The sequence below is a fragment of the Procambarus clarkii genome, chromosome 36 (genome assembly GCF_040958095.1).
Source record: "Procambarus clarkii isolate CNS0578487 chromosome 36, FALCON_Pclarkii_2.0, whole genome shotgun sequence".
Lineage (NCBI taxonomy): Eukaryota > Metazoa > Arthropoda > Malacostraca > Decapoda > Cambaridae > Procambarus > Procambarus clarkii.
The window spans coordinates 43574616-43596468 of record NC_091185.1 but is presented as its reverse complement, the minus strand read 5'-3'; the positions used below and the strand labels follow the sequence as shown (position 1 = coordinate 43596468).

The 21853-nt window shown below is 46.2% G+C and overlaps 1 protein-coding gene across 1 annotated transcript in view; it reads right to left on the bottom strand.

Moving 5' to 3' along the window:
* LOC138371800 (muscle M-line assembly protein unc-89-like) overlaps positions 1–21853 on the bottom strand; it is a 193017-nt gene that overhangs the window by 55334 nt on the left and 115830 nt on the right. Inside the window, exon 4 of the mRNA XM_069336825.1 lies at positions 10688–10849. Within this exon, the coding sequence (XP_069192926.1) occupies positions 10688–10849 (162 nt within the window). The remainder of the gene's footprint in view (positions 1–10687; positions 10850–21853) is intronic.

Below are 21853 nucleotides of genomic sequence, written 5' to 3'. Positions count from 1 at the left end.
CTCACCATCAACCTGGGCAAGTTCACCTTCGCGAAAGGTAAAGTGCGTTATCTGGGTCAAGTTATTGGGAGCGGCAGCCTAGCTCCGTTAAACTCACACACTCAAGCCATCCAACATTATCCACAGCCTACCACCAGGAAGCAGCCCCTGCGCTTCCTTGGTCTTGCCTCCTACTACCGTAGGTTTGTGAGAAATTTCAGTACAGTCGCCACACCTCTAATTCTATTAACCAGTCCCAAGCAACGGTATAAGTGGACCATGCAGCAAACCGTTGCTTTCGAACAACTCAAATTCCTCCTCTGTTCTAATCCCATTCTCGCCTCGCCAGATATCACCAAGCCTTTCGCCCTTCATGTCGACGCCAGTGGTACCGGCGTTGGTGGTGTCCTGATGCAGCAACGAGGCGAGGAGGTTCTACCTGTCAGCTACTACAGCTACAAATTGAAACCACACCAGAGGAACTACAGCACTATTGAAAAGGAGCTACTATCCATCATCCTGAATCTCCAGCACTTCGCTCCGTACCTACAAGGTGCCAGGTCTACCACCATCTTCTCAGACCACAACCCTCTCTGCTTCCTACATCAAGCCCAATTCACTAACCAGCGTCTTCTACGATGGGCTTTGTATTTACAAGATTTCAACCTGGAGATCCGCTATATCAAGGGTTCTGACAACATCATAGCCAATGCCCTCTCCAGAGTTTATGAAGTAGAAGCGACTCCACCTATTACTCCACCACATAACGACGTACTTCTTCCAGAACCGCAGGCTTCGGGGGAGAGTTGTGACGATAATCTCTATCAAGAGAGATTGAGCCTGCTCTTCCCTCCAAACTACGTCCCAGTAACAACTAAAATAGAAGATAAATCCAAGAAGTACAACACCAAGTTTTGCCCAGAGAGCAAACGTATCCAGCACCGGGACACCTGCTCCACCTCCGCCACTCAAACTGGCAAACTGCTTGTCCATCGCCTGCGTATCGCTGATTGGCTGGTGCCCGTCGCACCTGCTCCCACCACCCGCCACACGAGCTGATGTCTGAGCCACCGCGACCTAGAGAAGGCAGAATATATCGTGCTCCACACAAGTTAACATGTCTCATTGGTAGACTAAGCCTTGGCGTACGTGTACTAAGGGAGGTGGCAGCTTGAAGCCAATATTCCTGCACTAATATAATTTACTTTGCTATTATTCACTTGTATTAACGTAACTTTTCATTTGCCAGTGATTATTCTTATTATTTTGTTTGATTGATTTATCTGTTACAATTTTTATGTCCAATTTTATTCATGTTTTGCTTTTCTAACGTAATTAAAATTTCATTGTTAAATTTACTTGTGTTTTGTGTGTCTTCCCATTACCTTACCACAGACGAAAGTTCCAGCTTTTTTCTTTTTTGTTTCTTTATGTGACGAGGCCATACCCCTAGCTTTTGAAACAGCCGAACACCAACGCGTTACCGTCACACTACTTTGACACTGAAAAAGTTAGTTATAATGCCCCTGTGGCTCAAGTGGGTACTCAGTTTCCACTTGTGTCCCCTTGTTCGCATCCCACCAGTGTTGAATAGTTTATCATTGTTTATCATCGATTTCCCTGAGGATTTTGTAGGTTGTGATCATGTCTCCCCTTACTCCTCTGTCTTCCAGTGTCGTAAAGTGCATTTCCCGCAGCCTTTCCTCGTAACTCATGCCTCTTAGTTCTGGGACTAGTCTAGTGGCATACCTTTGGACTTTTTCCAGCTTCGTCTTGTGCTTGACAAGGTACGGGCTCCATGCTGGGGCCGCATACTCCAGGATTGGTCTTACATATGTTGTGTACTAGATTCTGAATGATTCCTTACACAGGTTCCAGAACGCTGTTCTGATGTTAGCCAGCCTCGCATATGCCGCAGACGTTATTCTTTTTATGTGGGCTTCAGGAGACAGGTAGGTATGATATTAACTCTTAGATCTTTCTCTCTGTCCATTTCATTAAGTTATTAATCCCCTATTCTTTATCCTATGTCTTGCCTCCTGTTTCCACTGCCTAGTTTCATTACTTTGCATTTACTCGGGTTGAACTTCAACAGCCATTTGTTGGACCATTCACTCAGTCTGTCTAGGTCATCTTGTAACCTCCTACTATCATCCTGTTTCAATCCTCCTCATAATTTTTGCATCATCGGCAAACATTGAGAGAAACGATTCTATACCCTCTGGGAGATCATTTACATATATCAGAAACAGTGTAGGTCCAAGGACTGACCCCTGCGGGACTCCACTCGTAACGTCTCGCCAATCTGAGACCTCACCCCTCACACTGACTCGTTGTCTCCTGTTGCTTAGGTACTCCTTTATCCAATGGAGTACCTTTCCTTTCACTACAGCCTGCATCTCCAGCTTTTTCACTGGTTCCTCTTGTGTGGTACTGTATTAAAGGCTTTCTGACAATCCAAAAATATGCAGTCTGCCCCCCCTTCGCTTTCTTGCCTTATTTTTGTTGCCTGGTCATAGAATTCAAGTAACCCTGTGAGGCAGCACCTGCCATCCCTGAACCCATGCTGATGCTGAGTTACAAAGTTCTTTCGCTCCAGATGCTCCACTAGCTTTCTTCGCACAATCTTCTCCATCAGCTTGCATGGTATGCAGGTTAGGGACACTGGCCTGTAGTTCAGTGCCTCCTGTCTATCCCCTTTCTTGTATATCGGGACTACGTTAGCTGCTTTCCAAATTTCTGGCAGTTCCCCTGTTGCCAGTGATTTGATATAAACTATGGAGAGTAGTAGGCACAGTTCTTCTGCTCCTTCCTTTAGTATCCAAGGGGAGATTCCATCTGGGCCTATAGCCTTTGTGACATCCATCTCTAGTAAACACTTCCTTACTTCCCCGCTGGTAATCTCAAACTCTTCCAGTGGTTCCTGGTTAGCTATTCCCTCTCTTATCTCTGGAATTTCTCCTTGCTCTACAGTGAAGACCTCCTGGAATTTCTTATTCAGTTCCTCACACACTTCCTTGTCGTTTGTAGTAAATCCTTCAGCCCCTATCCTTAATTTCATAACCTGTTCCTTTACTGTTGTGGCTATGCAGCAATTTAGGCTGAGTCTTTGCCTTGCTTGTGATGTCACTTTCGAATTGTCTTTCTGCCTCTCTTCTCATCCTGACCAATTCATTCCTGGCATTCTGGTATCTTTCTCTGCTCTCCAGTGTCCTGTTATTCCTATAGTTTCTCCATGCCCTTTTACTATGCTGCTTAGCTAGCCTACATCTCTGATTAAACCATGGGTTTCTCATCTTCATTTCTCTGTTTTCCTTTTGGACTGGGACAAACTTGTTTGCTGCGTCCTTGCACTTCTGCGTGATGTAGTCCATCATATCTTGGGCCGTCATTCCCCTGAGCTCTGTTTCCCATGATATATCTGTTAGGAATTTTCTTATCTCCTCATAGTTTCCCTTTCGGTATGCTAACCTTTTGGTTTCGGTATCCCTCCTTGAGTTCAATAACCCTTCTTCAATCAGGTACTCAAACACCACTACACTGTGGTCGCTCATTCCTACTGGGTTCTCAAAAACGATTTCTCTTATGTCGGAGTCGTTCAGAGTAAGGACTTGGTCGAGTCTGGCTGGTTCGTCATTTCCTCTCATCCTTGTGGGTTCTCTGACATGCTGGGTTAAAAAGTTTCTAGTCACCACATCCAATAGTTTGGCTCTCCACATATCCTCGCCTCCATGCGGTTCCTTGTTCTCCCAGTCAATCCTTCCATGATTGAAGTCCCCCATGATGAGCAGGTGGGATCTATTTCTACAGGCAGCAGAGGCTGCCCTCTCAATTATAGTGTTAACTGCCATGTTGTTGTTTTCATACTCTTGACTGGGTCTTCTGTCATTTGGTGGAGGGTTGTATATTATTGCTACTACTTTTCTTGGTCCTCCCATTGTCATGGTGCCTGCTATGTAGTCTCTGAACCCCTCACAGCCCGGGATAGCCATCTCCTTAAAATTCCATTCTTTTCTCAGGAGTAGGGCCACTCTGCCTCCTCCCCTACCTTCTCTCTTTTTACTTATTACTGTGTACTCCTGAGGAAACATGGCATTCGGTATGATTCCAGGGAGTTTTGTTTCAGTGAGTCCGATTACATCTGGGTTCACTTCTTGTGCTCATTCCCTTAGTTCACTTGTCTTGCTTGTGATCCCATCTATGTTCGAGTACATCACCCTGAAACTGACTCTCTTCTGCTTCTCCTCTAGGGGGGACCTGTGGAATCTGGGGTGAGTGGAAGCTGGGAGGATCTGGTACGGGGAGACTGGTGGAGGAGGGAGGGCTTCAGGGATGGGGGAGAAGGGGAGGATAGGGGGTGGGGTGAGAAGGAGAGGGTTGGGGGCATGGGTGAGAGGGGGAGGGTAAGGGGGGAGAGTGCGAGGGGGAGGGTTGTGGGGGAGAGTGAGAGGGGGAGGGTTGGGGGAGCATGGGGGGAGGAGAGGCTTTGGGGGATGGGGGGAGAAAAGGGGGGAGAGGGCTTGGGGGGAAAAGGAAGGCTGAGGTGGGTGAGGAAGAGGGGAGGGTTTAGGGAAGTGGTGGAGAGGGAAAGACTTAGGTGGGGTGGGGGAGAGTGGTGGGCTTAGGGGACGGGTGAGAACGGAGGGCTTGGGGGTGGGAGAGACGGGAGGGCATGTGGGAGAAGGGAAGGCTTGGGGGATGGGGGAGAAGGGAGGTCCTGGGGAGAGGGGAGAGTGGGAGGAGGGGGGGGTGAGTTGGCAGAGTGGGGTAGGTGGGGGAGGGTTCTCTAGGTGGTTACTTAGTGGGGAGCTGACAGGGGATGGGGCAGGTAGGGTGTCTGTTGGGTAGAATGTGCGGGTGGTACCCCACTTCCTGTGGCTGTTGCACCGTTTGAGGAGGGTTCCACACTCCCCTCTGGGATTGTAAGGTTCGGGGATGTGGTTCTCTGATTCCTCTCTCTCTCCCTGCGCTCCTTCCTCGCGTCTGCTGCCTACTTTCTCTCTTCCCTTGTCATATCTCTCTGCAGGAATACTTTTTAGGACTTCTGTACATTTGCTAGACGGCTCTTCCTTGCTAACAGTTCCTCTTTCGTGATTTCGCTCATGAATACCACCCTTATCATTCAGTCTCTGTCCTTGTTGTACATTCCAAGCATGAAAACCTTTGTGTGTGTGTGTGTGTGTGTGTGTGTGTGTGTGTGTGTGTGTGTGTGTGTATGTGTGTACTCACCTATTTGTACTCACCTATTTGCGCTTGTAGGGGTTGAGCTTTGGCTCTTTGGTCCCGCCACTCAACTGTCAAAAAATTGGTGTACAGGTTCCTGAGCCTACTGGGCTCTATCATATCTACATTTAAAACTGTGTATGGAGTCAGCCTCCACCGCATCACTGCCTAATGCATTCCATCCGTTAACTACTCTAACACTGAAAAAGTTCCTTTTAACGTCCCTGTGGCTCATATGGGTACCCAGTTTCCACCTGTGTCCCTTTGATCGCGTCCCGCCAGTGTTGAATAGACGAATTTATATCCTTGTTTACCGGTCGATTTCCCTGAAGATTTTGTAGGTTGTGATCATGTCCCCCTTTACTCTTCTGTCTTCCAGTGTCGTAAGGAGCATTTTTCGCAGCCTTTCCTTGTAACTCATGCCTCTTAGTTCTGGGACTAGTCTAGCAGCATACCTTTGTACTTTTTCCAGCTTCGTCTTGTGCTTGACAAGGTACGGGCTCCATGTTGATGCCGCATATTCCAGGATTGGTCTTACATATGTGGTGTACAAGATTCCTGAATGATTCAGTGTGTGTGTGTGTGTGTGTGTGTGTGTGTGTGTGTGTGTGTGTGTGTGTGTGTGTACTCTCCTAATTGTGCTTGCGAGGGTTGAGCTCTGGCTCTTTGGTCCCGCCTCTCGACCGTCAATCTACTGGTGTACAGATTCCTGAACCTCTCGAACTCTATCATATTTACATTTGAAACTGTGTATGGAGTCAGACTCCACCAATCACTTCCTAGTGCATTCCATTTACTAACTACTCTGACACTGAAAAAGTTCTTTCGAATATCTCTGTGGCTCATTTTGGGTACTCTGCTTCCACCTGTGTCCCCTTGTGCGTGTACCACCCGTGTTAAATAATACATACGTGTCCACCTTGTCGATTCCCCTGAGAATTTTGTATATGGTGATCATGTCTCCCCGGGCTCTTCTGTCTTCCGGCGACGTGAGGTGCAGTTCCCTCAGCCTTTCTAACTCATGCCTCTTAGTTCTGGGACTAGCCTAGTAGCATACCACTGAACTTTTTTCCAGCTTCCTCTTGTGCTTGACAAGGTACGGGCTCCATGCTGGGTCGTATGCTTTACATACGTGATTGTTACGGACTCGTCGCTCTTGTCAGGGGTAGAGTGGCAGTTCCAGTGCCATCTACGAATCCGTACCCAAACTGCCCGGGAATCGTACGTAATATGGACAATGCCATCTGGAGGTGGCTATCTATAACCTGTAAATGGTTAAAGATTCCTGCCTTGGTCAGCCAGAGGGGTCGTTGTGAGTGACCTCTGATGAGGTGAGGCATCAAGACCAGCGCCACCTAGTGTGTGCTACAGAGCACAATGTCAACTCCCCAGTGGGTTAGTGGTATTTCCTAGTTTCGCCAGTACCGGCTAGGTCAATGATGACGTTTTTGTGTCCACAGAAGTGACGTCTGGGGACAGCGGTACTAGGCAGTTCATTTTGGTCAGTCCAGAGTCTCCCTGCAGGGTCCTGGAAACGATCAAGTAAGCCGCCGCCGATGAAGCAGTGTGGTAGCTGCAAGTGCTAAAGTGTTGAAAAGGATCGGGGTACCTTTGGGACTGGCTTAGGGGAGAGACTGACGACAGGGCTAGCTAGCTAGCTAGTCGCTAGAGACTGCTGCCAGGGGATCGCTACCCCTGTATTGGTTTGTGACCCCGCTCAGGGTGTGGCTGAGGTACTCTGCCAGCGAGTAGCTGGAGAGCGGTTGTTGGGGTACAGGCACCTCATGACACTGTCAGTGGGGCTGGCCCACGTATAGGTGAACTCGCCGGTGTTCTTCCCAGTAAGGTTGGATACGCTACTGGACAGTGAAGAGATACTGGGGATTGATGAACTTTGCACGTGAGCACGTTTGATATCTTGAGCGAAAGGATTGTACATAGGTGTAGTAATAGCCAATCTGTTTATGTATTATTTATGGTGACAGTGTACGTATATATACTTAACGGTGGTGGAAAGATATTTAATACATTGGCCTAAATAACAGTGTTTTATTCATCCCCTCCTACTTTTTTTGCACTACGTAGCCACTTTCTCGAAAGCGTACTACCGACTTGGGGTCGGATACTATCATTTTGGTTTTACCATGAAAGAACCCGGTTGCGACCCATAGTGGCCGTAACAGTGATGTACAAGGTTCTTAACGATTCCTTGCACATGTTTATGAATTCAGTTCTGATGTTATTCAGCCTCGCATACGCCGCCGATGTTATTCTTTTGACGTGGGCTTCAGGAGACAGGTTTGGTGTGATATCAACTCCTAGATCTTTCTCTCTGTCCGTTTCGTGAAGGACTTCATCTTCTATTTGGTATCCAGTGGCTTGCCTAATTCTTCCTCCCCCTAGTTTCATTATCTTGCAATTACTTGGGTTGAACTTTAGTAGCCATTTGTTGGACCATTCATTCAGTTTATCTAGGTCATCTTGTAGCCTCCTTCTATCTTCCTCTGTCTTAACCCTCCTCATAATCTTTGCATCATCAGCAAACATTAAGAGGAACGAGTCTATTCCCTCTCGGAGATCATTTACATATATCAGGAGCAGTATAGGTCCAAGGACTGAACCCTGAATTACTCCACTGGTGACGTCACGCCCCACCGAGACCTCACCCCCTCACAGTGACTCGCTGTCTTCTGTTGCTTAGGTACTCCCTTATCCTGTGGAGTACCTTCCCTGTCATCCTTACCTACATCTCCTGTTTGTGAACTAGTCTTATGAGGTACTGTGTCAAAGGCTTTCTGGCACTCAAAAAATATGCAGTATGCCCACCCATCTCTTTCTTGCCTGATTTTTGTTATCTGGTCGAAGAATTCAATCAATCCTGTGAGACATGATCTGGCATCCCTGAGCCCATGTCGATGTTGTGATACAAAAATTTTTCACTCCATTGGAAGTGGACCAATGCACACACAAGCTCGATACTTGATCTGACAAGTGATTGGAAGAGGATTGTGTTCTTGATAATCTACAATCCCTCACCAAACAGTAGAAGGCCCAGACAAGAATATGATGACAACAACAAGACATGTATAAATGAACTGCAGAGGGATTGCAACAACAGCTCACAGATTGAGAGCGAAACTGCTGATCATGGGGGACCTAGATCTCGGAGAGATCGATTGGAAATCATGAAATCCCCCATGGTGGGGAAGAAACGTGGGGAGCAAAATTAATGGAAGTTATATTGGAATTTATTAACACAACTTGTACAGTAAGGCAAAAAGAGAAGAGGAGGGGATACACCAAGCCTATTAGACCTCATTTTCCCCCAGAATGCACAAAAATTACGAGTATTGAACATTAAGTACCACTAGGAGCCAGTGATAATTGTCATAGTCATTGACTACATGATCGAGCTTAAAAATGTGACCACGGGACAAGATGTCTGGATAAAGAGAGCAGACTATAGGAAAGGGGATTACAGAAGAATAAGAGAATATCTGGGACAAGTGCAATGAGAAGAGGAACAAAGACATAGAGGAAATACAGATCAAGTTTATGATGGACCTAGTCAAGTGGAAATGCCAGGAGGCCGAAGAGAGTTTCATACCAACACTAAAGGAAAAAAGTTGAAGGGAGTATTTAATCCTATGGTTTAATTTAATAGACAGTGCCAGGAAGCATAAATGAGGAGCAGAAGGGCGAGGAGAAAGTACAGATGACAATATGATTAACTGCAACAGAGCTAGGAATGATTACAATAATATAAGGAGAGAATCGGAAAGGAATTATGAAAACGATATTGTAATGAAAGTGAAAAAATAACTTAAATTACTTCATAGTCATTTAAGCAGGAAAACGTCGGTGAACGACCAATTGACAAGACAAAGGAAAACAGTGGGGGGCATATACAGAAAGTGACAAGGAAATCTACGAGGTACTGAATGCCAGTTTCCATGGAGTGTTCACAACCGAGCCTGAGCAGTTCCCATTGTTAGAAGAGGAGATGACCCAAGATGAGAGACTAACAGATATAGAAGTGACAGCAGAGGAGGTCATGAAACAGCTGACAACACTTGATGAAACTAAAGCACTGGACCAGACAATGTATCACCCTGGATAATAAAAGAGGTACGCAGGCCCTCAGCGTGCCTCTGGCAAGGATCTATAATGAGTCGCTTACAAAGGGAGAGTTGCCAGGTTGCTAGAAGAAGGCAAATGTGGTACCAATTGTCAAGAAAGGAGATTGGAAAGAGGTACTTAACTATAGACCAGTATCACTGACAAGCATCCCCTGTTAAGTACTTGAAAGAATAATCAGGTTAAGACTGGTTACACAACTAGAAAACCTTATATATGTAAACAAACACTAACATAGTTTCAGAGAAAAGGAATTCATGCCAAACAAACATTCTGGAATTCTATGATAAAATAACAAAAATAAGGCAGGACAGGGAAGGTTGGTCTAACTGCATATTTCTGGACTGCCAAAAACCAATTTGACACAATATCTCACAGGAGACTGCTATTCAAACTTGAGAGGCAGGCGGGAGAAAACCGAAAAGCCCTAGCTTGGGAAAAGAATTACTTGACAGGAAGGAACTACAGAGTAACAGTCAGGGGGCGAGAAGTCAGACTGGCGAACCGTAAAGAGTGGAGTACCTCAAGGATATGTGCTGGGACCAGTTCTATTTCTAATATACGTGAAAGACGTGTCTGAAGGAGTCGAGTCCTATATGTCGATGATCGCGGTAGAGGGGAAACTTACCCTGGGTGTAGACGGTAAACTCACCCTGGGTGTAGACGGTAAACTCACCCTGGGTGTAGACGGTATACTCACCCTGGGTGTAGACGGTATACTCACCCTGGGTGTAGACGGTAAACTTACCCTGGGTGTAGACGGTAAACTCACCCTGGGTGTAGACGGTAAACTTACCCTGGGTGTAGACGGTATACTCACCCTGGGTGTAGACGGTAAACTCACCCTGGGTGTAGACGGTAAACTCACCCTGGGTGTAGACGGTATACTCACCCTGGGTGTAGACGGTATACTCACCCTGGGTGTAGACGGTAAACTTACCCTGGGTGTAGACGGTAAACTCACCCTGGGTGTAGACGGTAAACTTACCCTGGGTGTAGACGGTAAACTTACCCTGGGTGTAGACGGTAAACTTACCCTGGGTGTAGACGGTAAACTCACCCTGGGTGTAGACGGTAAACTTACCCTGGGTGTAGACGGTAAACTTACCCTGGGTGTAGACGGTAAACTTACCCTGGGTGTAGACGGTAAACTCACCCTGGGTGTAGACGGTAAACTTACCCTGGGTGTAGACGGTAAACTCACCCTGGGTGTAGACGGTAAACTTACCCTGGGTGTAGACGGTAAACTCACCCTGGGTGTAGACGGTATACTCACCCTGGGTGTAGACGGTAAACTCACCCTGGGTGTAGACGGTAAACTCACCCTGGGTGTAGACGGTAAACTCACCCTGGGTGTAGACGGTAAACTTGCAGGGGGCGGTCTGAGCACCGACAGTGTTCTGCGCCCAGCACCACACTTCAACACTCTCCTCCTCCACACGGGTCAGCGTGTAGTGCCCAGTCAATCCCTCCTTCCGTCCCACGCTGTGTAGTCTCACAGGCTGACTCTCTGTGGTGGAAGGGAAAGTTGTGATGGGAAGGGAATGTGGGAGGGTTAAGGATGCATGAGTACTGGTGGAGGGAGAGGGACCGACACTCACAGTAAACACAGTATTTGTGGGAGAGGGGCCGACACCCACAGTAAACACGGTACTGGTGGAGGGAGAGGGACCGACACTCACAGTAAACACAGTACTGGTGGAGGGAGAGGGACCGACACTCACAGTAAACACAGTACTGGTGGAGGGAGAGGGGCCGACACTCACAGTAAACACAGTACTGGTGGTGGGAGAGGGACCGACACTCACAGTAAACACAGTACTGGTGGTGGGAGAGGGACCGACACTCACAGTAAACACAGTACTGGTGGTGGGAGAGGGACCGACACTCACAGTAAACACAGTACTGGTGGTGGGAGAGGGGCCGGTCAGTCCCTCAGTACTGGTCCTCAGAGGGACTATAATACTGGTCAGTCCTTGTGGCTCTATAGTGGCTCTCCATGCACACCTGTTTCCCTCCCAACACACCGGTGGCACTCCTTACACCTGTGTCACTCCCTACACGTATGTGGCACTCTCCACACACATGTGGCACTTTCTACACACTTATGGCACTCCTTACACACCTGTGGCACTCCTTACACACCTGTGGCACTCCCTACACATCTGTGGCAATCTCTTCACACCTGTGGCACTTTCTACACAAATATGGCACTCCTTAAACACCTGTGGCATTCTTTACACACCTGTGGCATTCCCTACATACCTGAGGAATTCGTTACACACCAGTGGCACACCCTACACAACTGAGGCATTCCCTACACACCTGCTCATATTTCTCTCGCTTTTGAAGGTGATAAACTTAGGAAAATATCAGCTGAAACAGTTCCAATTCAACAAGTAACAGTAACGAAAAGAGTATTGTGTACTGGGAGACACAGTCATATAGGAGGTGGAGGAGTATTGTGTACTGGGAGACACAGTCATATAGGAGGGGGAAGAGTATTGTGTACTGGGAGACACAGTCATATAGGAGGGGGGAGAGTATTGTGTACTGGGAGATACAATCATATAGGAGCCGCGGCGTCACTAGCTAACTTATGTAAGAATTATATAAATATAATATAATATTTATATATATTAGTCGAACGACGACAAATTATGTTGATGTTTGCCAGGTGTATAATGTTTTGTGGAAGCCTTTTGCTCATCAACTAATTAAGTGCATCTCATTCGTCCCGGGGAACTTTTAACATACACTCATATATGTTACCGTATACACTTACACCCGTTGCCCTACACTTACACCCGCTACCCCCTCAATTACACCCGCTACCCTTCACTTACACAGCAACCCTACACTTACACCAGCTACCCAACACTTACACCCGCTACCCAACACTTACACCTGCTACCCTTCACTTACACAGCAACCCTACACTTACACCTGCTACCCTTCACTTACACAGCAACCCTACACTTACACCCGTTGCTCTACACTTACACCCGCTACCCTACACTTACACCCGCTACCCCTCAATTACACCCGCCACCCTACACTTACACAGCAACCCTACACTTACACCCGCTACCCAACACTTACACCCGCTACCCTTCACTTACACAGCAACCCTACACTTACACCCGCTACCCTACACTTACACCCGCTACCCTTCACTTACACAGCAACCCTACACATACACCCGCTACCCTACACTTACACCCGCTACCCTTCACTTACACAGCAACCCTACACTTACACCCGCTACCCTACACTTACACCCGCTACCCTTCACTTACACAGCAACCCTACACTTACACCCGCTACCCAACACTTACACCCGCTACCCTTCACTTACACAGCAACCCTACACTTACACCCGCTACCCTACACTTACACCCGCTACCCTTCACTTACACAGCAACCCTACACTTACACCCGCTACCCAACACTTACACCCGCTACCCTTCACTTACACAGCAACCCTACACTTACACCCGCTACCCTACACTTACACCCGCTACCCTACACTTACACCCGCTACCCTACACTTACACCCGCTACCCCTCAATTACACCTGCTACCCTACACTTACACAGCTACCCTACACTTACACCCGCTACCCCTCAATTACACCTGCTACCCTACACTTTCACAGCAACCCTACACTTACACCCGCTACCCTTCACTTACACCCGCTACCCTACACTTACACCCGCTACCCAACACTTACACCTGCTACCCTACACTAACACCTGCTACCCTACACTTACACCCGCTACCCCTCAATTACACCTGCTACCCTACACTTACACAGCAACCCTACACTTACACCCGCTACCCTACACTTACACCCGCTACCCAACACTTACACCCGCTACCCAACACTTACACCTGCTACCCTACACTTACACCTGCTACCCTACACTTACACCCGCTACCCCTCAATTACACCTGCTACCCTACACTTACACAGCAACCCTACACTTACACCCGCTACCCTTCACTTACACCCGCTACCCTTCACTTACACAGCTACCCTACACTTACACAGCAACCCTACACTTACACCCGCTACCCAACACTTACACCTGCTACCCTTCACTTACACAGCTACCCTACACTTACACCCGCTACCCAACACTTACACCCGCTACCCTTCACTTATACCCGCTACCCTTCACTTACACAGCTACCCTACACTTACACCCGCTACCCTTCACTTACACCCGCTACCCTTCACTTACACAGCTACCCTACACTTACACCCGCTACCCTTCACTTACACCCGCTACCCTTCACTTTCACAGCTACCCTACACTTACACCCGCTACCCAACACTTACACCCGCTACCCTACACTTACACCCGCAACCCTTCACTTACACCCGCTACCCTTCACTTACACCCGCTACCCTACACTTACACCTGCTACCCTACACTTACACCCGCTACCCTACACTTACACCCGCTACCCTTCACTTACACCCGCTACCCTTCACTTACACCCGCTACCCAACACTTACACCCGCTACCCTACACTTACACCTGCTACCCTACACTTACACAGCAACCCTACACTTACACCCGCTACCCTACACTTACACCCGCTACCCTACACTTACACCCGCTACCCTTCACTTACACCCGCTACCCTTCACTTACACCCGCTACCCTTCACTTACACCCGCTACCCTTCACTTACACCCGCTACCCAACACTTACACCCACTACCCTACACTTACACCCGCTACCCTTCACTTACACAGCTACCCTACATCTTCACTTACACAGCTACCCCACACTTACACCCGCTACCCTTCACTTACACCCGCTACCCTTCACTTACACCCGCTACCCCTTCACTTACACCCGCTACCCTACACTTACACCCGCTACCCTTCACTTACACCCGCTACCCTACACTTACACCCACTACCCTACACTTACACCCGCTACCCTACACTTACACAGCTACCCTACACTTACACACGCTACCCTACACTTACACCCGCTACCCTTCACTTACACCTGCTACTCTTCACTTATTAAAATAAAATATCAAAATATTTTTTCAAAATTTAAAAATAAACTTTTCAATTTCAAAATTTCAAAAAACTTTCAAAACATTAAATATGTACCCAACTCAACTAATGATTAATCAGCCAATTACTCCATGGGATAACTGGGATCTATCAGTTGATTTTGTAAATGCGCCCAAGAAAGATAGTGTGCACACTACATTATTAAAACAGTTAACACTGAAAAGCATCACTGAAAGTACTCAGAGTATGGGTAACGATGTGTATCAGTGCTATACCGACGGCTCTGTAGAAGAAGGTGGACGATGTACCGGATGTGCATATAACATATTTGAACAATCTTCTCTCGTACATACAGCAATGAAGCGTGTCAATGACTGGGCAAGTACAACTCAAACCGAACTTGCAGGCATATACCTTGCCACTGAATTTTTAAAAGACAAAGGCAGTTGACTTATATACTGTGACTCGCAGAGTGCACTCCTGGCACTGAATGCACATAGTAGTGACACCCAGAAAATAGTCAGTGATATTCGAAAGAATGTTTTAGCTGCTAAAGAAAACAGATTTGAGATTAAATTCCTATGGATACCATCACATGTTGGCATCTCAAGGCATGACACTGTTGATATGCTTGCTAAGACAACCTGCAGAAAACCAGTGGTAGAAATTGATATGGGTGTTTCATTAGCAGTGACAAAGAGAATACTTAAACAAATGTCTAATGAAAATCTCATCGACCTAACAAATTCACAAACACCTGAAAGTTGTAGCATTAAATATTATGATAGATATCGTGAGGAGACATTCACATATGGGACTAATAGAACAAGAACCCGGCAATGTGATGTTATAGTGGCCAGAATACGCCTGGGATATAGACGTATCTGGCAGCTTTCTCAAAACCCAAATGTCGAGTACACAATGTGTCAACTTTGTGGAAGAGAAAACATGCACTCTCTTGAACATTATATTGTAGAATGTCCCATATGACTGACTTTCGCCCTCCTGGGCTAAAGTATGCTGAACTCTGTAATTACTATATGAGTACTGGAACACATGATGATATATTGGACTTGTATCCAAGATTGACCATGTAATATATCATTTATTCAATGTATATATATGATGTAACTATATAACCTGAGCTTGTAAAAGCCCCTTCATCACCTTCAGTGATTAAGTGCTTAATTGCACACTAGTTTCTTTATCAGCTATCTCACCCTGTCAGAGTAAATGAGACAGCTGTATGTGAATGCATGTGTGTGTATATATGTATGTATATATGTGTGTGTATGTATATGTATGGGTATAAAGTATATATGGAAGCTGATCAGAATTACATTTCACCTTTGTGAATGTACATTAATGAAACTATGTAAAAGACACATCAAACACTTTATGTAGGGCATACGTAGATCTGTGTATCTATGTATTTACGTATGTAGGTTAGCTTAGCATTTTAAAAGCACCGAATCACCTTCTGTGGTTGAGTGTTCAATAAACCCTTGAACTCTATGTTTAACATTTCTCTAACCCTGTCCATGGAGGACAGAAGAAAATGTATATATGCTAGTTAGCATTGTAAATGTGTGGCCACGTCTGTGGTAGAAAAATAATAATAATAAAAAAAATTTTTTTACTTACACAGCTACCCTACACTTACACCCACTACCCTTCACTTACACCTGCTACCCTACACTTACACCCACTACCCTTCACTTACACCTGCTACCCTACACTTACACCCACTACCCTTCACTTACACCTGCTACCCTACACTTACAACCGCTACCTTACACTTACACCCGCTACCCTTCACTTACACCTGCTACCCTACACTTACACCCACTACCCTTCACTTACACCTGCTACCCTACACTTACAACCGCTACCTTACACTTACACCCGCTACCCTTCACTTACACCTGCTACCCTACACTTACACCCACTACCCTTCACTTACACCTGCTACCCTACACTTACAACCGCTACCTTACACTTACACCCGCTACCCTTCACTTACACCTGCTACCCTATACTTACACCCGCTACCCTACACTTACACCCGCTACCCAACACTTACACCTGCTACCCTACACTTACACCTGCTACCCTACACTTACACCCGCTACCCCTCAATTACACCTGCTACCCTACACTTACACAGCAACCCTACACTTACACCCGCTACCCTTCACTTACACCCGCTACCCTTCACTTACACAGCTACCCTACACTTACACAGCAACCCTACACTTACACCCGCTACCCAACACTTACACCTGCTACCCTTCACTTACACAGCTACCCTACACTTACACCCGCTACCCAACACTTACACCCGCTACCCTTCACTTATACCCGCTACCCTTCACTTACACAGCTACCCTACACTTACACCCGCTACCCTTCACTTACACCCGCTACCCTTCACTTACACAGCTACCCTACACTTACACCCGCTACCCTTCACTTACACCCGCTACCCTTCACTTTCACAGCTACCCTACACTTACACCCGCTACCCAACACTTACACCCGCTACCCTACACTTACACCCGCAACCCTTCACTTACACCCGCTACCCTTCACTTACACCCGCTACCCTACACTTACACCTGCTACCCTACACTTACACCCGCTACCCTACACTTACACCCGCTACCCTTCACTTACACCCGCTACCCTTCACTTACACCCGCTACCCAACACTTACACCCGCTACCCTACACTTACACCTGCTACCCTACACTTACACAGCAACCCTACACTTACACCCGCTACCCTACACTTACACCCGCTACCCTACACTTACACCCGCTACCCTTCACTTACACCCGCTACCCTTCACTTACACCCGCTACCCTTCACTTACACCCGCTACCCTTCACTTACACCCGCTACCCAACACTTACACCCACTACCCTACACTTACACCCGCTACCCTTCACTTACACAGCTACCCTACATCTTCACTTACACAGCTACCCCACACTTACACCCGCTACCCTTCACTTACACCCGCTACCCTTCACTTACACCCGCTACCCCTTCACTTACACCCGCTACCCTACACTTACACCCGCTACCCTTCACTTACACCCGCTACCCTACACTTACACCCACTACCCTACACTTACACCCGCTACCCTACACTTACACAGCTACCCTACACTTACACACGCTACCCTACACTTACACCCGCTACCCTTCACTTACACCTGCTACTCTTCACTTATTAAAATAAAATATCAAAATATTTTTTCAAAATTTAAAAATAAACTTTTCAATTTCAAAATTTCAAAAAACTTTCAAAACATTAAATATGTACCCAACTCAACTAATGATTAATCAGCCAATTACTCCATGGGATAACTGGGATCTATCAGTTGATTTTGTAAATGCGCCCAAGAAAGATAGTGTGCACACTACATTATTAAAACAGTTAACACTGAAAAGCATCACTGAAAGTACTCAGAGTATGGGTAACGATGTGTATCAGTGCTATACCGACGGCTCTGTAGAAGAAGGTGGACGATGTACCGGATGTGCATATAACATATTTGAACAATCTTCTCTCGTACATACAGCAATGAAGCGTGTCAATGACTGGGCAAGTACAACTCAAACCGAACTTGCAGGCATATACCTTGCCACTGAATTTTTAAAAGACAAAGGCAGTTGACTTATATACTGTGACTCGCAGAGTGCACTCCTGGCACTGAATGCACATAGTAGTGACACCCAGAAAATAGTCAGTGATATTCGAAAGAATGTTTTAGCTGCTAAAGAAAACAGATTTGAGATTAAATTCCTATGGATACCATCACATGTTGGCATCTCAAGGCATGACACTGTTGATATGCTTGCTAAGACAACCTGCAGAAAACCAGTGGTAGAAATTGATATGGGTGTTTCATTAGCAGTGACAAAGAGAATACTTAAACAAATGTCTAATGAAAATCTCATCGACCTAACAAATTCACAAACACCTGAAAGTTGTAGCATTAAATATTATGATAGATATCGTGAGGAGACATTCACATATGGGACTAATAGAACAAGAACCCGGCAATGTGATGTTATAGTGGCCAGAATACGCCTGGGATATAGACGTATCTGGCAGCTTTCTCAAAACCCAAATGTCGAGTACACAATGTGTCAACTTTGTGGAAGAGAAAACATGCACTCTCTTGAACATTATATTGTAGAATGTCCCATATGACTGACTTTCGCCCTCCTGGGCTAAAGTATGCTGAACTCTGTAATTACTATATGAGTACTGGAACACATGATGATATATTGGACTTGTATCCAAGATTGACCATGTAATATATCATTTATTCAATGTATATATATGATGTAACTATATAACCTGAGCTTGTAAAAGCCCCTTCATCACCTTCAGTGATTAAGTGCTTAATTGCACACTAGTTTCTTTATCAGCTATCTCACCCTGTCAGAGTAAATGAGACAGCTGTATGTGAATGCATGTGTGTGTATATATGTATGTATATATGTGTGTGTATGTATATGTATGGGTATAAAGTATATATGGAAGCTGATCAGAATTACATTTCACCTTTGTGAATGTACATTAATGAAACTATGTAAAAGACACATCAAACACTTTATGTAGGGCATACGTAGATCTGTGTATCTATGTATTTACGTATGTAGGTTAGCTTAGCATTTTAAAAGCACCGAATCACCTTCTGTGGTTGAGTGTTCAATAAACCCTTGAACTCTATGTTTAACATTTCTCTAACCCTGTCCATGGAGGACAGAAGAAAATGTATATATGCTAGTTAGCATTGTAAATGTGTGGCCACGTCTGTGGTAGAAAAATAATAATAATAAAAAAATTTTTTTTACTTACACAGCTACCCTACACTTACACCCACTACCCTTCACTTACACCTGCTACCCTACACTTACACCCACTACCCTTCACTTACACCTGCTACCCTACACTTACACCCACTACCCTTCACTTACACCTGCTACCCTACACTTACAACCGCTACCTTACACTTACACCCGCTACCCTTCACTTACACCTGCTACCCTACACTTACACCCACTACCCTTCACTTACACCTGCTACCCTACACTTACAACCGCTACCTTACACTTACACCCGCTACCCTTCACTTACACCTGCTACCCTACACTTACACCCACTACCCTTCACTTACACCTGCTACCCTACACTTACAACCGCTACCTTACACTTACACCCGCTACCCTTCACTTACACCTGCTACCCTATACTTACACCCGCTACCCTACACTTACACCCGCTACCCTACACTTACACCAGCTACCCTACACTTACACCAGCTACCCTACACTTACACCCGCTACCCTACACTTACATCCGCTACTCTACACTTACACCCGCTACCCTACACTTACACCCGCTATCCTACACTTACACCAGCTACCCTACACTTACACCCGCTACCCTACACTTACACCCACTACCCTTCACTTACACCTGCTACCCTACACTTACACCCACTACCCTTCACTTACACCTGCTACCCTACACTTACACCCACTACCCTTCACTTACACCTGCTACCCTACACTTACAACCGCTACCTTACACTTACACCCGCTACCCTTCACTTACACCTGCTACCCTACACTTACACCCACTACCCTTCACTTACACCTGCTACCCTACACTTACAACCGCTACCTTACACTTACACCCGCTACCCTTCACTTACACCTGCTACCCTACACTTACACCCACTACCCTTCACTTACACCTGCTACCCTACACTTACAACCGCTACCTTACACTTACACCCGCTACCCTTCACTTACACCTGCTACCCTATACTTACACCCGCTACCCTACACTTACACCCGCTACCCTACACTTACACCAGCTACCCTACACTTACACCAGCTACCCTACACTTACACCCGCTACCCTACACTTACATCCGCTACTCTACACTTACACCCGCTACCCTACACTTACACCCGCTATCCTACACTTACACCAGCTACCCTACACTTACACCCGCTACCCTACACTTACACCCACTACCCTACACTTACACCCGCTACCCTACACTTACCCAACATTACACCTACTCAACCTTCCTCTTCCCTAACCCAATACTTACCTTATCCTACACTTTCCTAACTCAACACTTTCCCAACTAAACATTTATCCAACTCTACAGTTACCCAACCCTTCCCTTTCCCTACTCTATATTTACCCTACCCTACACCTTCCCTACCCTACCCATACTCTACCCTACACTTACCCTACCCTACACCTACCCTTACCCTACACTACACTTACCAAACCCTACACTTACCTTACCCTACCCTACACTTACCAAACCCTACCCTTATCCTTCTCTACACTCACCCTACCCTACCCTTACCCTACCCTTCCCTTATCCTACCCTACTCTTGCCAAACCCTACACTTACCTTACCCTACACTTACCCTACCCTACTCTACCCTTACCCTACCCTACCCTTACCATACCCTTCGCTTACCCTACCCTACCTTAACCCAACCCTACACATACCCTACCCTACCCTACCCTTACCCAACCCAACACTTAACTTACCCTACACATACCCTACCCTACACTTACCTTAACTTTCACATCGCTCGGGAGCCGACCCGTGTCTAGCCTCTCCCCAAGGTCAAGGGTCAGTCTCCCACCCACAAAATGAGCTCAGTTGGAATAACAGGTAACGCTGGCCGATGGATATTCAGTTGTTTGACAATCCGGACGCTGAGTAACAGTCAACTAAATAAAATCGATCCCAAGAACAGTGAAAAGCTCTGAGCCTAAGGGCACAGTCCTTGCTCCATTGCTTTTCCATATTATCATATCCCATTCAGACAAATACACAACTCACAGCTTAGTATAATTTGTGTTGTAATTTGACACAAATATAAGCGTGAAAACTACTTATGTTGAAGACATTGCAAAACTACAAGGTGATAATAATAAAGCTTTCAATCGGGCAGCAGAAAATACTAAGTTTAGCAGTGATAAATTCCAGGCCCTTAAATTACACTAAACTACACTTACACTACCTTACACTTAGACAACCTACCCTACACTTATACCCACCTACCTTACACTTACATCCACCTACCTTACATCCATACACCATACACAACATTTCACTTAAAGATGTAATATATCTGATATATCAATCAACTGATGTACAGGAACCTGTACATCAGTTGACTGACAGTTGAGAGGCGGGACCAAAGAGCCTAAGCTCAACCCCCACAGGCACAACTAGGTGATTACAAGTAGGTGATCACACACCCTACACTATACATTCATATCCTGATATTAGGGTTGAGGTAAAAATTAAGACCTTAAACAAAATTCAGAGTACAAAACACAATCAAATGTGCCCATAGTAGGAAAGCAGCATGTAAAGGATCTGGGAATAATGATGTCAGACAACC